At 45.8% G+C, this 17,826-nt stretch overlaps 1 protein-coding gene across 1 annotated transcript; it reads left to right on the forward strand.

Annotated features, from left to right (window-relative positions):
* Window positions 1-5,664: 5,664 nt before the first annotated feature.
* On the forward strand, window positions 5,665-10,647 carry LOC121461216 (cytochrome P450 2D20-like). Its single transcript, XM_041672162.1, has 9 exons — window positions 5,665-5,925; window positions 7,345-7,516; window positions 7,789-7,941; window positions 8,021-8,181; window positions 8,860-9,036; window positions 9,220-9,361; window positions 9,562-9,749; window positions 10,151-10,292; window positions 10,393-10,647. Exons 1-9 carry the CDS (start codon window positions 5,737-5,739, stop codon window positions 10,569-10,571), a joined length of 1,503 nt encoding a protein of 500 aa, XP_041528096.1. The 5' UTR covers window positions 5,665-5,736; the 3' UTR covers window positions 10,572-10,647.
* The last annotated feature ends 7,179 nt before the right edge of the window (window positions 10,648-17,826 follow it).

Raw genomic sequence — 17,826 nt, forward strand, 5'->3', positions numbered from 1 at the left:
TTTGTAACAGACCAAATCTGACGCTGTGGCAGCTTTTGTTGCAAAACCGCAAGTACTTGAGCTTCTGCTAATTCAGGCAGTGGTGTTCCGCTGCAAAACTTAGCCAAGGCAGGCAGAATGGGCCTGTGTCGCCGAGTGTGTCTCGGACTCGGCACTGGGGCCGGAGTCACGAACTGAAAAACAGCACCGGGGAGGGTGCTGTGTTAGCTAGCGGGCTACCCGCTTGAGTCGGGGGCAAAATAGCCCGACTTTGGACGCCAAAATGTAGCGGCGTAAACGAATGCAGACAGAGTGTAAAAATATATATATAGCTTTAATGTAGAAATAGACTTACAGAACCACCGTTCCCGCGGAGACCAGGAAAGCAGAAGCAAGCGCTCGGAGCTTGCGCGCCAAATTTATAGGCAGACATTAGCCCGAGGCGAACACGCCCCCTAAGGGGCGGGACTTATCCCTACAGTACAGGATATGACAATTTTGGGTGGGGTCAACTGGGTGCTTTTATTGCTTCTCTGAGCTGGTAGACTTTGACCCCAGCATCTGGCTCATGAGTATTTATTGCTAAAGTGAAAACAACATCTGAAAATTTTAGAACCTTGCTGAGGTAGAAAGCTCAGAGCACCCTGCAGAGCCACATCTGTTCTGGCCTTCATCCACCAGAGGGAGCTGTGTATCTAGGCCTTGGGAGTGGCCTTCTGGGAGTCAACTGCAGGAGGAAATGCTTCAAACTTGACAAAGCTCTTACAACACAAGGGGAGATGTGGATCAATGAAGGTCAGGGTTTCTAGAAAGGGACAGAACCTGTGCCACTGTGTACATGGAAGCCACAGAAGCCTGTAAGATTTTCAGTGTAGAATATTCCTTCTAGGCTGGGCGGTGGTGGCACATGCCTTTAATCCCAGCACTTGGGAGGCAGAGGCAGGTGGATCTTTGTGAGTTCGAGGCCAGACTGGTCTACAAGAGCTAGTTCCAGGACAGGCTCCAAAGCTACAGAGAAACCCTGTCTCAAAAAACCAAAACCAAAAAAAAAAAAAAAAAAAAAAGAAAAGAAAAAAAAAGAATATTCCTTCTATTCACCTTGGCTGCAAGAACCTAAAGGCTGGACCTGAGACGGGTCCAGGTGGACACTGAGCAGAATCAGCACCCAGACCAGCCATATAGTCAGCAGTAAAGGAATTTTCCATGCAAGCCTGCATACCTGATTCAATCTCTGGATCTCATATTGATTGGAAAGAACTGAGTCTGTAAGTGTTTATTGTCTTCTACATTCTCACAAGGGCTAGTACACCTACGCACATACACAAACCAAGCAACTCTTATGCCATACACACACTTACACATATGCATGCACACTGTGCACACACTCTTACACATATACACAGCACTATGAACATACACTCGCATACATGCATTCATATGGACACATTCATATAACATGAACACATACCATGCAATATGTATGCTGTGATAGAGAAAGACAGTGCAGAGTTTCCTTCATCTCATATTCTTGCTGAAGCCATTTTAGGTTTGATTAAAATTTGATCTCCTTGGTAGAAAACTACCCAACTTGCTTCTAGGGAACCTGAGGTAAAGAGGCCCCGGCTAGATTGTTTTAGCTTCTTACTGCCTTCTTATGCAAACCTCTGTCCAGCTAACTGCTTATCTTGGCTTTGTTAAACTGCTTGCTTGTGCAATAACTCCCACAGAGTTGCCTAAGACCTAAGTAGACTGTGGATTTTGCCTTTAAAAGTCCCTTTTTCTAAATACACAGTGCTACAGTTAGGTCTCGAATACCTGAGTGTAATCCCAGCCAGCTGAAGTAGACTTTCAGTTGTCTACAGACTGTGTCTGAGGGGTCATCACTAGTGGGTTTTCTCTAACAACACTGTGCACGAAGCCACATGCACACACACTTGCATAAATTCATAGATACTTACACATACCTGTCCACACACATTAATAAGAATAAAGGTAATTTAAAAGCTACTAAAAGGAAAGATGCCTTCAGCTACTCTCTGTGGCTGTCATGTGTGTTGAATGCAGTTTCATTGCTCCAGCATATCCTATGGCATCTTGGCAAAGACTTCTCAGAGCACAATCCATTTACGGGTTTGCAGTAGAGTCTGTTGACTGAGCCCAGATGATCTGAGTTCCTGTCCAACCACCCTGAGCCCTGACTGATGCCTTCCTGACTGACGTGGAAAGGTGAGAGCTGTGGGTTGTAGTGCTGGGTAAGGACAGGCAGGACAGAGTCTGTTGTCACACTTCCTGGAGACAATGGAAGGTCATTGTAGGCTTCCATCTGTAGCATGATTAATAGAAGCCCAGAGACAGATAATGGGGTTCAATCTGAAGGTCAGAAGAGCAAAACAGCCAGTCAGTGGCTCTTACCTCTACCTCAGTCTGAAATGATGATCCTGCCTCCAGGAATCCACAGAATGAGACTGACTGAGAGCTGTCTCCTCCTATCTTATATTCTTATGTAGGACTGGGATTAAAGCGTGCACCACTTTTGCCCAGTTTCTATGGCAAATTAGCATGTCTACTGTGATTAAAACTGTGTCTTACCACTGCCTGGTATGTAATGCTGATCAGGGTGGCTGTTTTACTCTCTTATCCTCAGGCAAGCTTTATTTATTAAAATACAAGTGAAATATCACTACATTTCCTCTTCTTGTCTAAAATAAAAGATGACTATAAGTAATATGAGATAAACTATATACAATAAGTACTATGACTATATTCAATATATACAGGCAATAAATACATCAACAATGTCCCCTCACTTGCGTTCAACATTTTCAGCCACAGCACTCCATATCTATCCTAGATTAGTGAGTCCAAGGGCTTATACTAATTTACTTTCAATCATAACTTGCTTTCTGCAAAGAAACAAGGAAAACTATAACTATCTAGTCTTCAACTTCCTCAGAGACCCAAGAAGGAAACAATATCAGCTGAGTAAGCAGGAAGTGTGAGCAAGCAACTTCCAAAAATACGTGAGTAGTGACGGGATCCAGGAATTATATGTGAGGCTGATTCTAGTATTTTACTTATGTCATATTTACATATGTCATACCGCATGAACATAAGCATACGTTCTGTGGCTTGTGTTTCCGTAGGTAACATCCTATCATACCATGAGGAGTGAAGTAACCATTCCGGTATGGGAGTTTCATGAACACCAAAAAACAAAACAAGAAACAAAACCCCAGGCCATCCTTTGCCCAGATGAGCTTTCCCAACTCAACAGTCTGAGTCACAATGACCCCAATGAGTCATCACTCTTCCCAAGCTGACTGGCTTTGCACTTCCCACCATGCTTAGGGAAAGAAAGCACAGAGCTAGGAATGGTTGTAGTTGTCACTGTTGGTCTTCACTCCAGTGAACCCAGGCAGTTGAAGCCAGCAAAGGGAAGGGCACACAGGACAGTCCAGGAGAGACATGCCTAGGTTCCATTTGTTTTTTTTTTTTTTAGAGGAGTCCAAAGGACAGTGATTAACTATCTGTTGAATCTGGGAACACTGCTGGCCAATGACAGCCAGGGACTCAGTTCCACCTTCCTGTTGTAGACATGGCACATCATGCAGCTGACATGGATTCCAAGACCCCAGTCCCCATGGAAGTCACACTGATCTTACAGGACACAAGTGCTCACGTGGCTGAGGGGCCATGGACCGAGGAAGAAGGGAAGCAAACAGTGCTAGCAGGCAGATGTTACCAGAGCATCCAGGTCATCTCCCATGAGATGGTGACAGACCAGGAACCTGTACAACATACAGTGTGTGACACCCCTCACCTGCTCGGTGCACTTGCCTCTCAGGGCCTCACTCAGCCTGAAGTAGGAAGATCAGACCCAGTCAGCACCATTGCTTCTATTTCACGTTATCATACGTGACACACAGAAGAGAGGTGGAGACCTGAGGAGAGGCAGAAGGTGTGACAACTAGCATCCAGGCCTAGCCACTATGTCTCTGAAGTTACCATGTGAGCGTCCTGGAGCAAGCCAGGAGGAAGCCACCAGCCTGAGCCTATGAGTGACCAGAGCACAGTTGTCTCTGTCCCCCCATTCATGACTGTGACCCAGGTTGGTGTCCTGACCCCATTCACAGGTCTGTTCAGGCCAAGTTGGAGCTGGACAAAGACACTTGTCTGTGCTCCAACCTAGAGCACCATCCTCTTGATTAATAAATAAATAGGTAAATTTTAAAAATGTATAATGGTAGACAATATTACCATTCAGAAATTTAATAACACTTTGTTTCTACTATGGATTGTTATGACAAACAATGCTGCTATGAACATAGTTGAGTACATGTCCTTGTGGTACTATTGAGTATCCTTTGGGTATATACCCAGAAGTGGTATTGCTGGGTCTTAAGGAAGGTTGTTTCCTAATTTTGTGAGAAGTCACCATACTGATATCCAAAAGGGCTGTACCCCGTGGCACTCCCACCAGCAGTGGAAGAGTGTTACCTTTACCCCACATCCTCTCCAGCATAAGTTGTCATCAGTGTTTTTGATCTTGGCCATTCTTACAGGTGTAAGATGGAATCTCAGAGTTGTTTAGATTTGCATTTCTCTGATGACTAGGGATGTTGAACATTTCCTTAAGTGTATTTCAGACATTTTAGATTCATCTGTTGAGAGTTCTTTGTTTAGGTCTGTACTCCATTTTTTAATTGAATTATTTATTCTTTGAATAACCAATTTCTCGAGTTCTTTGTATATTTTGGAGATCAGCCCTCTGTCTGCTGTGGGGTTAGTGAAGATCTTTTCCCATTCTGTAGGCTGTCGTTTTGTCTTGTTGACTGTGTCCTTTGCTTTACAGAAGCTTCTCAGTTTCAGGAGGTCCCATTTATTAAGTGTTTCTCTCAGTGTCTGTGCTGCTGGGGTTATATTTAGGAAGTGGTCCTGTGTGCCACTGTGTTCAAGTGTTCTACCCACTTTCTCTTCTATGAGGTCTTTGGTCTCATGTTGAGTTCTTTGATCCATTTGGACTAGAATTCTGTGCATTTCAATAGACATGGATCTCTTTTCATCCTTGTACATGATGATACCCAGTTATACCAGCACCATTTGTTGAATATGCTTTCTTTTTTCCATTTGATATTTTTGGCTTCTTTGTCAGAAATCAGGTGTTTGCAGGTGTGTGGGATGATATCCGGGTCTTCTTTCTGTTTTCACACCAATACCAGGCTGTTTTCAGTACTGTAGCTCTGTAGCAGAGTTTGAAGCCAGGGTTTGTGATGCAGAGGTGATCGAGGGTTCAATGGAGCATCAAACATGTCCTCGTTCATTCTGACACAATGGCCTCAGGCCCCCAGAGCTCTTCCAGTGGGGCACATCGCTGACTGACTTTGCTTTACCTTCTGATGCTGTACCTTGAGGTAGGGTCCAATGCTCTTCTGCCCACTGTACTCACAGTGCCAAAGGCTACATAACCACAGTGGTCAGTTCCCTGAGGAGAAGCTGAAGCTACTCCCATAAGAAGTACCCATCGAGAGAAGAGATGGCATTAACCTCTTAGCTTACTTGTCCTGGACTTTCCTGACCTCTTGCAACACAACCTGACTGAACAGTAAACACAGCTATTTGGCTCAAGGCAGAGAACAAAGTGCAGCCTTCTCCCCTTCATAAGGGACCAGGTGCCCAGTTTGTCTTCAGAGTGTCTTTCCTGATCCTAGGTGTCTGGATCAGGGATTCCCATAACCAGCCTGGGGAGCAGGGGCAGCCATGGTACTGCTGACTGGAGATGGCCTGTGGTCTGTGGTCCTATTCACAGCCATCTTCCTATTCCTGGTGGACCTGATGCATCGACGCAAGTTCTGGACTTCCCGCTACCCTCCGGGTCCTGTGCCCCTCCCTGGGCTGGGCAACCTTCTGCAGGTGGACTTCGAGAACATGCCCTACAGTGTGTACAAGGTGAGAGATGGCAGTGGAGGGCAGTAGAGGTCATGGTGCCCCCAGCAGTACGTGGTGGTGCTGATGCCACAGGATAGACAGGAAGATGACCACCAAGAGGAAGAAGGCTTAGTGGTTGCCTTGTGGCAGTTACTTATGGGTCTGAGGATACTGTGGACTTAAGAGCAGAGACATATATGAAAAAGGCCATGGAGGCAGGCCTGGAATGTGGTTGGATAGGACAGAGGTCAGGGAGGGCTGAGTTTTCTTGTGATCCCGTCAGTGTCTGTGTTCTCAGTCACAGTGGGGAAGAGTCAGGTTTCATTGTAGCATGTCAGTGAGGACAGGCTGCGTCTGCTATAATCTCTTGTCAGTGAGGATGGGCTGCGTCTGCTATAATCTCATGTCAGTGAGGACGGACTGCATCTGCTATAATCTCATGTCAGTGAGAATGGGCTGCGTCTGCTATAATCTCATGTCAGTGAGGATGGGCTGCGTCTGCTATAATCTGTTGCTGCTGTACAGTCACAGAGGAGGATCAGGATACATTGTAGCGTGTCCGTGAGGATGGGCTGTGTCTGCTATAATGTCATGTCAGTGAGGACGGGCTGCATCTGCTATAATCTCTTGCTGCTGTACGGTCTTAGGCCTTGCTGCCCATCACAGGACCCGAATTCCCTCATGTATGGTGGGGGTATGAAGGAGTGATGGAGGAAGGTCATTGGCTAATAAAGGAACTGCCCTGGCCCATTTTATTGGTTAGAGGATAGGAGGGAGGAGTAAACAGAACAAAATGCTGGGAGGAAGAGGAAGTGAGCGCAGAGACTCCACAGCTCTTTCGGGAGCAGACGCCTCAGAGAGAGACGCCATGCCCCGCTCCCGGGATGAAGCTCCGACCCAGGATGGACTAGGCTAGAATCTCCCTGGTAAGCGCACCTTGGGGTGCTACACACAGATGATTATAAATGGGCTAAATTAATATGTGAGAATTAGCCTAGAAGAGAATGGGCCAGGCAGTGTTTAAATGAATACAGTTTGTGTGTTGTTATTTCGGGGCATAAGCTAGCTGAGCAGGCAGCTGGGGTGCTGGGGACGCAGCCCTGCCGCCGCCCTTATTACTACAAAGGAGCACGGATCATTTTCTCACACGATGACAGCTTAATGATCGTATCTGCTGTGAGAACTTTGCTGGATTGAGAAGATAGGATCATGCAGGCATAAGGTGTCATACTTCAGGCTAGAGATGTGGTCAGTGGTAGCACATTTTCCCAGCAAAGGGCAGGACAAAGGTTCACAATGCATACCACAAAATGTGCTTATGCGCAACTGCACACGTGACACATTACACATGCACACAGACACACATGTTCTGTGTTGAGGTTATATTGTCCAGTTTACTAGGGACCTCCATTTTCTAAGCATTCTATCCCTCTACTTCAGCTTCGTCAACGCTATGGTGACGTGTTCAGCCTGCAGATGGGCTGGAAGCCCGTGGTCGTGATCAATGGACTGAAGGCAGTGCGGGAAGTGCTGGTGACCTGTGGAGAGGACACTGCTGACCGCCCTCCAATGCCTGTCTATAATGTCATGGGCTATGGGCCCAAAGCAAAAGGCAAAGAGCTATAGTGGGGACAGGGCAGAGAGAATACAGTTTGAGGAGCAGTGACCAGAAAATGGACAGGGCCCAATGGGGGGGGGGGAGGATGTGCTCAGATAATGGAAGGGAAATCACTGCGTGGAGGGTGGAGCCTCCAAAGCTGCACGTGCTGATTGTGATAGCAAAGTGCTGGGGCGCTGATGGCTCAGACTGACCACAGGGAAAGGTTGGGAGCAGGGCAGACAGCACAGCCACATATCCTTGGTTACACACAGATGTCTCTGCAGGTGTGGTGTTAGCTCCTTATGGGCCCGAATGGCGAGAACTGCGGCGATTCTCTGTGTCCACCATGCGAGACTTTGGCCTGGGCAAGAAATCCCTGGAGCAGTGGGTGACAGAGGAGGCTGGACACCTCTGTGACGCCTTCACCAAGGAGGCAGGTGGGTGATGGGTGAGATGTAGAGATGTGGGCAGACACTTATGAATGACGTCATGACTTGTTTGCATCTCTGCTCCTAGGCCAAGCATTTAATCCCACCACCCTCCTGAACAAAGGTGTATGCAATGTGATTTCATCCCTCATTTATGCCCAGCGCTTCGAATTTGAAGACCCTTTCTTCAATGGGCTGATCAAAACATTAGAGGAAAGTTTTGGAGAGGACACTAACTTCACTGCTGAGGTATGAGACTCGGGCAGTCTGTGTGCATGGTCATTTATGTGCTGTAAAATCAGAATGAATATTCATTCCGGGGGAATAGGCTGAGGGCCTTGTGTGATAATCAAATCCAGGAGAAAAGCCCTTGCCCTTAGCAAATCTCAGATACTAGGCGGGGAAGAGTGGACCAAGGACAGGGGCTCTAGAAAGGGGGTGAGGCTCTGCTCCCGTCTACATGGAAACCACGTAAGGCTGTTAGATGTACAGAATAGAATAGACATTTCGTTCACCCTGGGCTCAATCAACCTACAGGGAGGACAGGAGGATGCAGCAGGTGATATTTGGGACAAACAGACCCTGAGTCCTCTGTAGACAAGTCTGGGAACTAAAAAGAAAAGGGCTGGGAACTGAGTCTGGTCCAGGTGAACACTGAGCAGAGTACATCCAGGGTCAAGAGAGATGGCCTGTGGGTAAGGAACATAGCAAGACAGCCTGGAGATCTGAGCTGGATCCTGGGACTCACTGGGAGATAGATCCTACTCTACAAGTTGTTCTCTGACCTCCAAACAGGAGTCTTTGTGCACATGTACGTGTGAGAGTGAACATACAGGCACACACACACACACACACACACACACACACACACACACACACAATGATTCTTAATTAGGAATAAAAACACCTAGACCTGTACCTTTACAGCTGGTGAACACATTCCCGGTGCTTCTGCACATCCCTGGGCTGCCTGGTAAAGCCTTCCCCAAAATGACAGCATTGATAAACTCACTGGATAAGTTGTTGATTGAGCACAAGGGAACCTGGGACCCTGCCCAGCCACCCCGAGACCTGACAGATGCCTTCCTGGCTGAGATGGAGAAGGTGAGGATAGCAATAAAGATGGGGACAGGGCCTTTGGGCTGAAGTGTTCTGTGACTTGTGATGCCAGGCATGTGGAGTTTGTATGTCATCTATGAACCCAACGCCTGTGGTCTTGAACACAATGATGGATCATGTTGGGGTTTACTGCCTGTGTCCCTGAGCCTACCTTCTCTGTCTGCCCAGGCCAAGGGGAATCCTGAGAGCAGCTTCAACGATGGGAACCTGCATGCAGTAGTAACTGACCTGTTCACTGCAGGGATGGTGACCACCTCAACCACACTGTCCTGGGCCCTGCTGCTCATGATCCTACACCCGGATGTCCAGAGTGAGCCTGGCTGGGGCTGGAAGGGAGTGTGAGGGAAGAAAGATAAAAATATTTGAGAAGCATGTGGGGGCTCCAACGTCACCTTTACCCAGACTCCCACAATTCTGATGGGAGTCTTAAATCACCTACTCACCCAGTGATAGAAGGTCAAGGAAGAACAACTAAGGAACTGCTTTGCTGAGGGGAGGCTGTTCTTCCAGGCCGCGTCCAACAGGAGATCGATGAAGTCATAGGGCAGGCGCGGCGTCCAGAGATGGCAGACCAGGCCCGCATGCCCTACACCAATGCTGTCATTCATGAGGTGCAGCGATTTGCAGACATCGTTCCAACCAATGTACCACATATGACATCCCGTGACACTGAAGTACAGGGCTTCATCATCCCCAAGGTAGGCATGGTCACCTTTGTCCCAGGATCACCACTCGGCAAACAAAGGCTATAAAGACCAAGAGCTCCACATCCTGGATTTGCAGATGGTGAAGGGACCAGCCTGGGTGTGAGTACACTGCAGCCATTGCCCAGGACTCCCCAGGGAAGAGGGATGGCTAGTGGAATAAGCCACAGGATTGCAGGGAGTGCTACACACAGGGGCAGCTTCTGATTTGTGTACTTAGGGTGGCTTTGTCATATGACCTTGTATGGTACCAGAAAATGGTACCAAGGGGATCTGAGGTTGAGGTTAATGTAAGAACCCTATGTGTGCAGGAAGAGGTTGTGCATGTGACCATGGTAAGCTGGGTACTGGCAGTCCTACCACAGTCCATGTTCACACCATGTGTCTCCTGCCAGGGGACGACCCTCATCACCAACCTGTCCTCAGTGCTGAAAGATGAGACTGTCTGGGAGAAGCCCCTCCACTTCCATCCTGAGCACTTCCTGGATGCCCAGGGCCGCTTTGTGAAACATGAGGCCTTCATCCCATTCTCAGCAGGTCCTGTGGGTTATCTGTCTCCATGTCTCTTCCCAGCGTGCCTTGGAAGGCAGAGCATCCATCAGGTCCCAGACTGACTGAGCCCCTTTCGCATCTACAGGCCGCCGAGCTTGCCTGGGGGAGCCCCTGGCCCGCATGGAGCTCTTCCTCTTCTTCACCTGCCTCCTGCAGCGCTTTAGCTTCTCGGTGCCCAGTGGACAGCCCCAACCTAGCGACCATGGCATCTTTGCATTGCCAGTTACCCCCACCCCCTACGAGCTCTGTGTAGTCATGCGCTAGCAAGGACAGCAGCTCCATCCTTCTCCCCAGCTTGTTCTGATTGATATCCAATAAACCTTGTTTGTGGTTCCACTCAGACTCCTGGTCCAACCCCTTCCTTGTCTCCACTGTGGCCCAAGACAATAGTCTACAATCAGTCTTTCCCCTCTGTCCCAGATCTCCCCTATAAACAACTTTCATGTTGTGAGGAGAGTTTGCTGAGCCAACAGCAGTGGCACAGGCCGGCAGTATAGCAGGATGGAGGCTGATGCCAGAAGATTGCAAGTCAAGACCAGCCTGGGCTGTATGGCCTGGACTATTTATTGAGAGCCTTCTCAAAAAAAAAAAATGGCGGGTGGAGTAGATCAGGAGGTGATGAAGAGATGGAGGAGGGAACGAACGAAGGGGAGAATGAGAGGGCGAAGCATTGGGACAAAGTAGGAAGTGAGGTCGTTGTGCTGCTGTCCAGGTGTCCAGTGATTGACTAGATCACAGGCAAAGGCCATCGATGGCTGAGGGGTTGGTGACAAACTGCAGACAGAAGTCAGTACTCTGTGGTTCCTGTGAGGAAGTGTGAATGACGTGTTGTGGGATTCAGCACTACTCTTTTTTGGGGACAAATGTTGGTGAAGATCCCCAGAATCCTGAAGTGTCACACATGGTTAGGGGTCTCTCACTGCTAGAGAAGCTGCTGTCCTCCCAGCTCAGCTTGCTGCAGTGAAGGGATGCAGAACATCTGCTGTAGGAAAGGTGTCAGAATCCAGGAGGATGGGCGGGATCCTGCTGTGCTGTCTGGGGCCATCTCTCCAGACCGGGGAGAGTGCTCCCAGCCAGCCTGTAGGCATGATATAATGGGTGTTTCTCACTAGGAAAGCTCAAGAATCTTGAAATTTGGGGTTTTGTGGGTCCGGGGAGAACATGGAGGCATGCAGCAGCCCTCAGGGCTCATCTTAGTCTCTGTATAATCTGAGGCCAGACAGTAGCATCCAAGGCCCATCCTCTATGGCATGCTTGAGACACAGCTGTGCAGACACTATTTGTAGTATTGCTTATGAAATAGAAAATGTCCTCCCACTGACTCTCTGTCATGGAATGTTAGGGAATCCTCCACCACCTATCATAGTCCGACCACGGCTTTTGTAACGTTCAGGACCAAACGCTCACCATGCTGGGGTAACTTTACTTCACAGTCCTACCTCCTCGCTGCCTACAGGAATAGCCACATCGATTGCCAACAACCCTTCTCCCCTCCCCACCCCCTTATTCTTATCGTGCACTCATGGGTATTTGCTTGCATGTGTGCGGCGCCTGAGGAGGACAGGGTGCACACTTGGTTGTCAACCTCCTGCGGGTCCTCCGAGTCAAGCCTGGGTCATCAGGAAGTCAGTGTGCTTCACTGTAGAGACATCTGCACAACCCTCCTCCTTCCCCGTTAGTGGATCTGGAAGGTCTTACTCCAGTCTGAGGCGATGTCCTACAACCTCTTAAGCTCTGCATGTGTGGCATGTTCAGGCGAGTGACTTTTCTATTTCCCTGGGAGCAGGGGTTCACTGGACATTTGTGCCCCTGCTCACAGTCCTCAGCCCAACATAACCAGCATGCGCAGCTGCCATGGAGTCTGCCCCCGCCTCCTGATGCCCTTCAGAGGGTAAGCACCTGGGGAGGGAAGAAGAGGCGGGGATCTTCATCTGTTTGATTGCTTTTATCTTGGTCTCTTTAAGGGATTTGTTGATCTTTTCTGATTTTTTGTCTTCTTTTCCATTTCTTTCAGGGAAATTTTCATTTCCTTTTTAAGGGCCTCAATTGACTTCATAAAGTTATTATTATTATTATTATTATTATTATTATTATTATTATTATTATTATTTTGGTTTTTCAAGACAGGATTTCTCTGTAGCTTTTGGAGCCCGTCCTGGAACTAGCTCTTGTAGCCCAGGCTGGCCTTGAACTCACAGAGATCTGCGTGCCTCTGCCTCCCAAGTGCTGGGATTAAAGGCCTGCGCCACCACTGCCCAGCCCTCTATAAAGTTATTTTTAATGTCATTTTCTACTGCTTCAACTGCGTTGAGATGTTCAGGGCTTATTGCTGTAGAACCACTAGTTTCTGGTGTTGCTTTATTGCTATTTGTGTGTATTCTTACCCTGTTGTTTACCCATCTCTTTCTCAAATTGGTACAGGTGGAGCCTGTGCTTTAGGGGACCCCTTTTCCTCCAGTTGAAGTAGCTGGAGGCTGTGGCTCTGTTGAGTGCTCCTTCAGATGCATGCAGGGTTGAGCTTCTTGTGATTGTTTCTCCAGGTGTGTATGGGCTCAAGCCTGAGATGGTCACTCTTCTCAGTGCAGGTAGGGTCACAGTTTCCGTGGTCACTACTCCAGGTGCGGGTATTGCTGGCATTCCAGAGATTGCTCCTCTAGGTGCAGGCAGGCCTGAGGTTGAGGTTCTAGTGGTCTGATAGCTTCTGGAGACCACTGCTGTGTCCATGGACCACCACAGCACCGATGCTGTCTCCTGGCATAGCCTTCCTGGAAAGCCTGCCACCTTTCTCTTCTTTTCTTCTTAAATACCTGTGCACACTGTAACCTGTTTAAAGATTTTTTTTTTTTAGTTTGGCTCCATTTTAACTGTGTTGCCATAGTATTCTTTGACAGCATGACTCAACCTTGAATTGCTAAGCTGCAGATAGGCCCTATACTTGAGGCTCTGGCACGTAGCCCCACCCTCTCCTCAGGAATGTAAGAGCTGAGCCTTAAGCCTGCTGACCTGTCCGAAAGCTGTCTAATTGGCACTAGTCTTTAAGCAAGAGCTGCATTCACCTGTTTTGCTCTAGAAAGTTGGTGTCTGTACTCTGGAGGAGATTTTGCTTTGCTTGCTGCTTCTACTCTGTGTGCCGGATGTTCACGTGCTCTGCTGCACAGCAGTGCCCCTTGAAGGAGCCATATCCAGTTTTTTCTCTTTTTTCACTTTTCTTGGGCCTATGGGGAAATTAAGGCCCCAAACTGGGTGCCATTTACTTGGATTTTTCTTTGGGCTTCTAACCAGCTCCCAAATAAAGACACAGAGACTTATTATTATTTATGAATGTTTGGCCTTAGCTTAAGCTTGTCCCACCAGCTCTTTAAACTTAATATAACCTGTTCCTGTTCATCTACATTTTGCCTTGGAGCTTTTTTTTTTCTTTTTATCTTTCTCTCATTCTATATGTTGTAGTTTCCTGCTTCCTCTACGTCTGGCTCCCTGGCTCTTGTTGTCTCACTGTGTCTCCTTTTCTTTCTTTCTCAGGCCTAAATTCCTCCTGCTACCTACTCTTCTGCATATACCACCTCCCTCACCACTGGCCATTCAGCTTTTCATCAGCAGAAACAGGTGCCTTATGCAGCCAAGGTAAAAGAACAACATATCTTTACATAACTAAAGAAATGAAACGCATCTTTGCCTAGTTAAACAGACATCCAGCAACATAAAAAATACAATTTTACATAGTTCAACAAATATATCACAACTCTACTTAGTTAAACACATGCGACAAAGCTTTACATAGCTAAATATTCAATGACAGCCAGATGTAGGCAAAGAAATAAGGACAAGATCTCAAGTTGTTTCCATCTCCATGCTTTGGACTTTTCTTCAGTCCCAGCACACTCCTGAACAAAGCCATATGCAATGTGAATATCTGTCATTTGTTTCCAATAAAGTATGAAGTCCTTTGATTTGGCAAAATACTGAATGTTGAAGGATATTTCATCACACCATGAACTCCAAGGTTGCATCATTTACTGGAAAAACCTGTTCCTGGTTGTGGCGTGGCTAGGCTTTACTCCAAGTGCCTTTTGCTCAAATATTATAAAAAGGATTAAATAAAGTTAATCATAGATCAAGAGGTAGAGCAAGTTACCAGTTGACCGGAAGTGAACATAATATTATGAATATAAAATGATAGAGAATGAGGGGGTAGACAGGAGGGTGGATAGAGAGATGCACAGGAAGTGGAAAGTGGGGATATGGAGTTTGGAGAGAGTTTTTTGAGGTGGTGGAGAAGAGAATTTGGGGGGGATCATGGATGGGGTAGAATGTCAGCTAGGTGCTTTCTATGCTTCTCTGAGCTAGCAGGATTTTCACCCCTGTATCTCCCTCCCAAGTCTTTATTGATAAAATAGAACGATTGAGTTTTTGTTGAACATAATAGCTGAAAAAATTAGAGGAATGTTTGAGAGAGAACACTGGCTTCCTTGCTGATATAGGAGGCTTAGGGCAGCCCACAGTGACACATCCATGTTGTCCACCATCTCAGAGGAAGCTGGATGTGCGGGTTTTGCCTTTAAAGCCTCTTGTTCTAAATAAATTAAGCCACGCTTGGGTCCCAAATACTTGAGTATAGTCCCAGCCAGCTTAAATAAGGATACTTAGTTGTCTTCACGTTAATTTCATGTTAGCTGTCTACAGACATTAGGTGTTGAATGCTCTCCCAATGTTTTTGCACATCCAAGGGCATCTTGCCAAAGGCTTCCCAGAGCACAAGGCACTTATGGGTTCACAGTATAGCATGTGGACTGAGCATGGAATGACCTGAGATCCTGTCTAGGCACCCTGAGATTTGACTAATGCCTTCCTGTTTGAGGTGGAAAAGGTGAGAATTGGGGGTTGTAGTATTAGGAAAGGACAGGCAGGACACCGCAGGCATGTCACACAGTAACCAAGTATCTGGACTTCTTGGAGACAATGGAAGGTTATTGTGACCTTCTATCCATGGTCCTCTATTGTATGATGTTTTCTTTGAGTTCTTACAAAGCATTCAACTTTTGGGGCATAAATTTATAAAATATCCATTTGCCTGTTGCTTTGCAGCCACTAGCACCAATTGTACCCAGCCGAGTCATGGCCCCACTGGCTGCCTTTTCCTTTGTTCCCCAAGACCTCTGAGTAAGTCTGGAATTTTCCTGCTGTAGCATTCCACAGCAAATAACACAGGCACTTGGGTTCCAAACACTGCTGGAGTGAGCCACTTCCACACTTTCTCCCACGCAGATGGCTGGCTCTCCCCGCAGGTTGTGACTTCCCCTGGACCCCTCCTCAGACTGCTGAGCTAAACTCACCCAGTCAGTACACAGTCTATATTCTCCAGTCAGACTTGCTACACTTCACATTTCACCAGCAGCAGCAGCAGATTTGGTGAGACAACTGGGAATACTTAAAGAGGGGAATTAAATTTAAAGAAAAAAAGATTTTCTTCTGTGATTCAAAAAAATATATATATAGGAAACACTGTTACAATGGAAGGAGTTAGGTCTCTGTATGATTACACAATGAATGGTTTAAAAATGGAACATACTGGTCTACAGAGCTAGTTCCAGGACAGGCTCCAAAAAACCCACAGAGAAACCCTGTCTCGAAAAACAAAACAAAACAAACAAACAAACAAAAAAAAGGAACATAAATGAGGGGATAATTCACGTAGATGGAACTTACATAATGTCAATTATAAACAATTATTGGTTTGATAATTCTTGCTTTATCCCTAAAAACATTGGTTAATATGAGTGCCAAGTTGCTTGATCTAAGTATCGAGATACAGGCCTTGGAAAAGGTTGCTTTTGGGGTTCAATGTGGGCCCGTATTTCCATGTAGGGCCTGAGAAAAGCATATGGCTCCTTTAAGTGTTTGTGCCTATTTGTCAGTCCGCGAGCAGCCAGTATGGTAAGTGGGAACCAAAAACAAAGTAAAAATACCTGCACAGCACAAGCACCAGCATTCTAGAGCTTTAGGAAGGTTGAATGCAGTTTCTAGTCTTAAACCTTCAACCTGGCTGCAAGCTTTATGTTTGACCTTCCCAACCCACCCCAAGAATTGGAGCAGCCAGCCCATAGAGCACTCTGAGAATCCAAGTATAGCTTAACAGTCTGAAGTTTTCATGTGCAGTCAAAAAAGGCTAAACTATATTCAGTAAAAGAGGTCCAGTCAGAAAAACCTCTAAACAGGTTCCAGTGTGTTTGACAATGTTTGTAGTATTAAGAAAGAAAGTGGGCATAGACAGTATAGAAGGAAATAGTGACTTTAAAAAATAAAATAAAGTCTTAAAAGTAAATGTAAAAGAAAAAAAACCACATAAAGATATAAAGATAGTGAATACACAGGAGTCTGATTCCAGTGTGCTCTTGTTTTGATTTTGAATTTTTTTGATTGTTGGAAAGCAAAGGACAGCTGCTAAGAGACCTGGAATTGAAAGATGTACTATTGAAATAAAACAGACTAGATACTTTAAAAATGCCTTAACTTTAAAAATGTCAAAAATGTATTTGTCAAATGGAAATCAAAATGCTTTGGAGAAGTGGTTATGTTTTTGTTTCCATAGGAAGCAAGAGGCTATGGACTTGTTCCAGGTTGATATGGATCTGATGTGATCAAGGGATACCTCTTGAAACTTTAGAGATAAAATCTATCAACAGAGGTTATAAGTGATCTTCCCAGGACTTGGTCTTCATCTCAATTTTTTTCTCAGATATGCCTAAGGATGCCCTTGCCCACATTCAGCAGAAATCATTCTAGAGAAAACAATGTCTACATTCCCAAGATTTAGGTTGTGGGAGGCCTTTGATTATTTTGTAGGTCATGTATGTTTGCTATAATTTAGGGGAATATAGGAATATAGGATAAAAAATAATTATTAATCTCAGGTATTTTGGCTTTGGTATGGACTTTGGCATATGGATACAAATCAAAGAATATTTGGTTACACTGTATATATGTTTTTATTCTTGTTTAAAGGACTTTTGTATATTGATACAAATTTAAGTTAATTTTTGTTACAACACACTGTATATATTTTTCCATTGTTGTTTAAAGGATTTTGTATATTGATTTAATGTTATTTTTGTTACAACATATTGTATATATATTTCTGATCTTATTTAAGGTATGGTACTTATGAAGTTCATTTAAAAATGTAAGGTAAAGTTCTAGTTTTTGAAAACTATTCTTATAAACTATTTAGGATAATCAAGAATTAGTTGGTAGTTATTTATAACAATCAAATTTGAAGATCTGTTAGGTGTGCTTTCCAGATCATATAGAGATAGATTTTAGAGAGATAGATGGTCTTCAAACTTTTCAAATACCTACAGAATATGGCATTTAAAATGTCTTGCTAATTTAGGGCTTTTCACGACAATGAGACACATCTGCTCCTGGCAGAACCTATTTACTTCAGAAAGGATGATGGGCATCGAAGAAACTCGATAGGAGTTTGCTTTCATTGTGGCAAGATTAGTCATTTGGGCAAAAA

The sequence above is a fragment of the Microtus oregoni genome, unplaced genomic scaffold, assembly GCF_018167655.1.
Source record: "Microtus oregoni isolate MIOR12 unplaced genomic scaffold, Mior012 000022F_ref0000154, whole genome shotgun sequence".
Classification (NCBI taxonomy): domain Eukaryota; kingdom Metazoa; phylum Chordata; class Mammalia; order Rodentia; family Cricetidae; genus Microtus; species Microtus oregoni.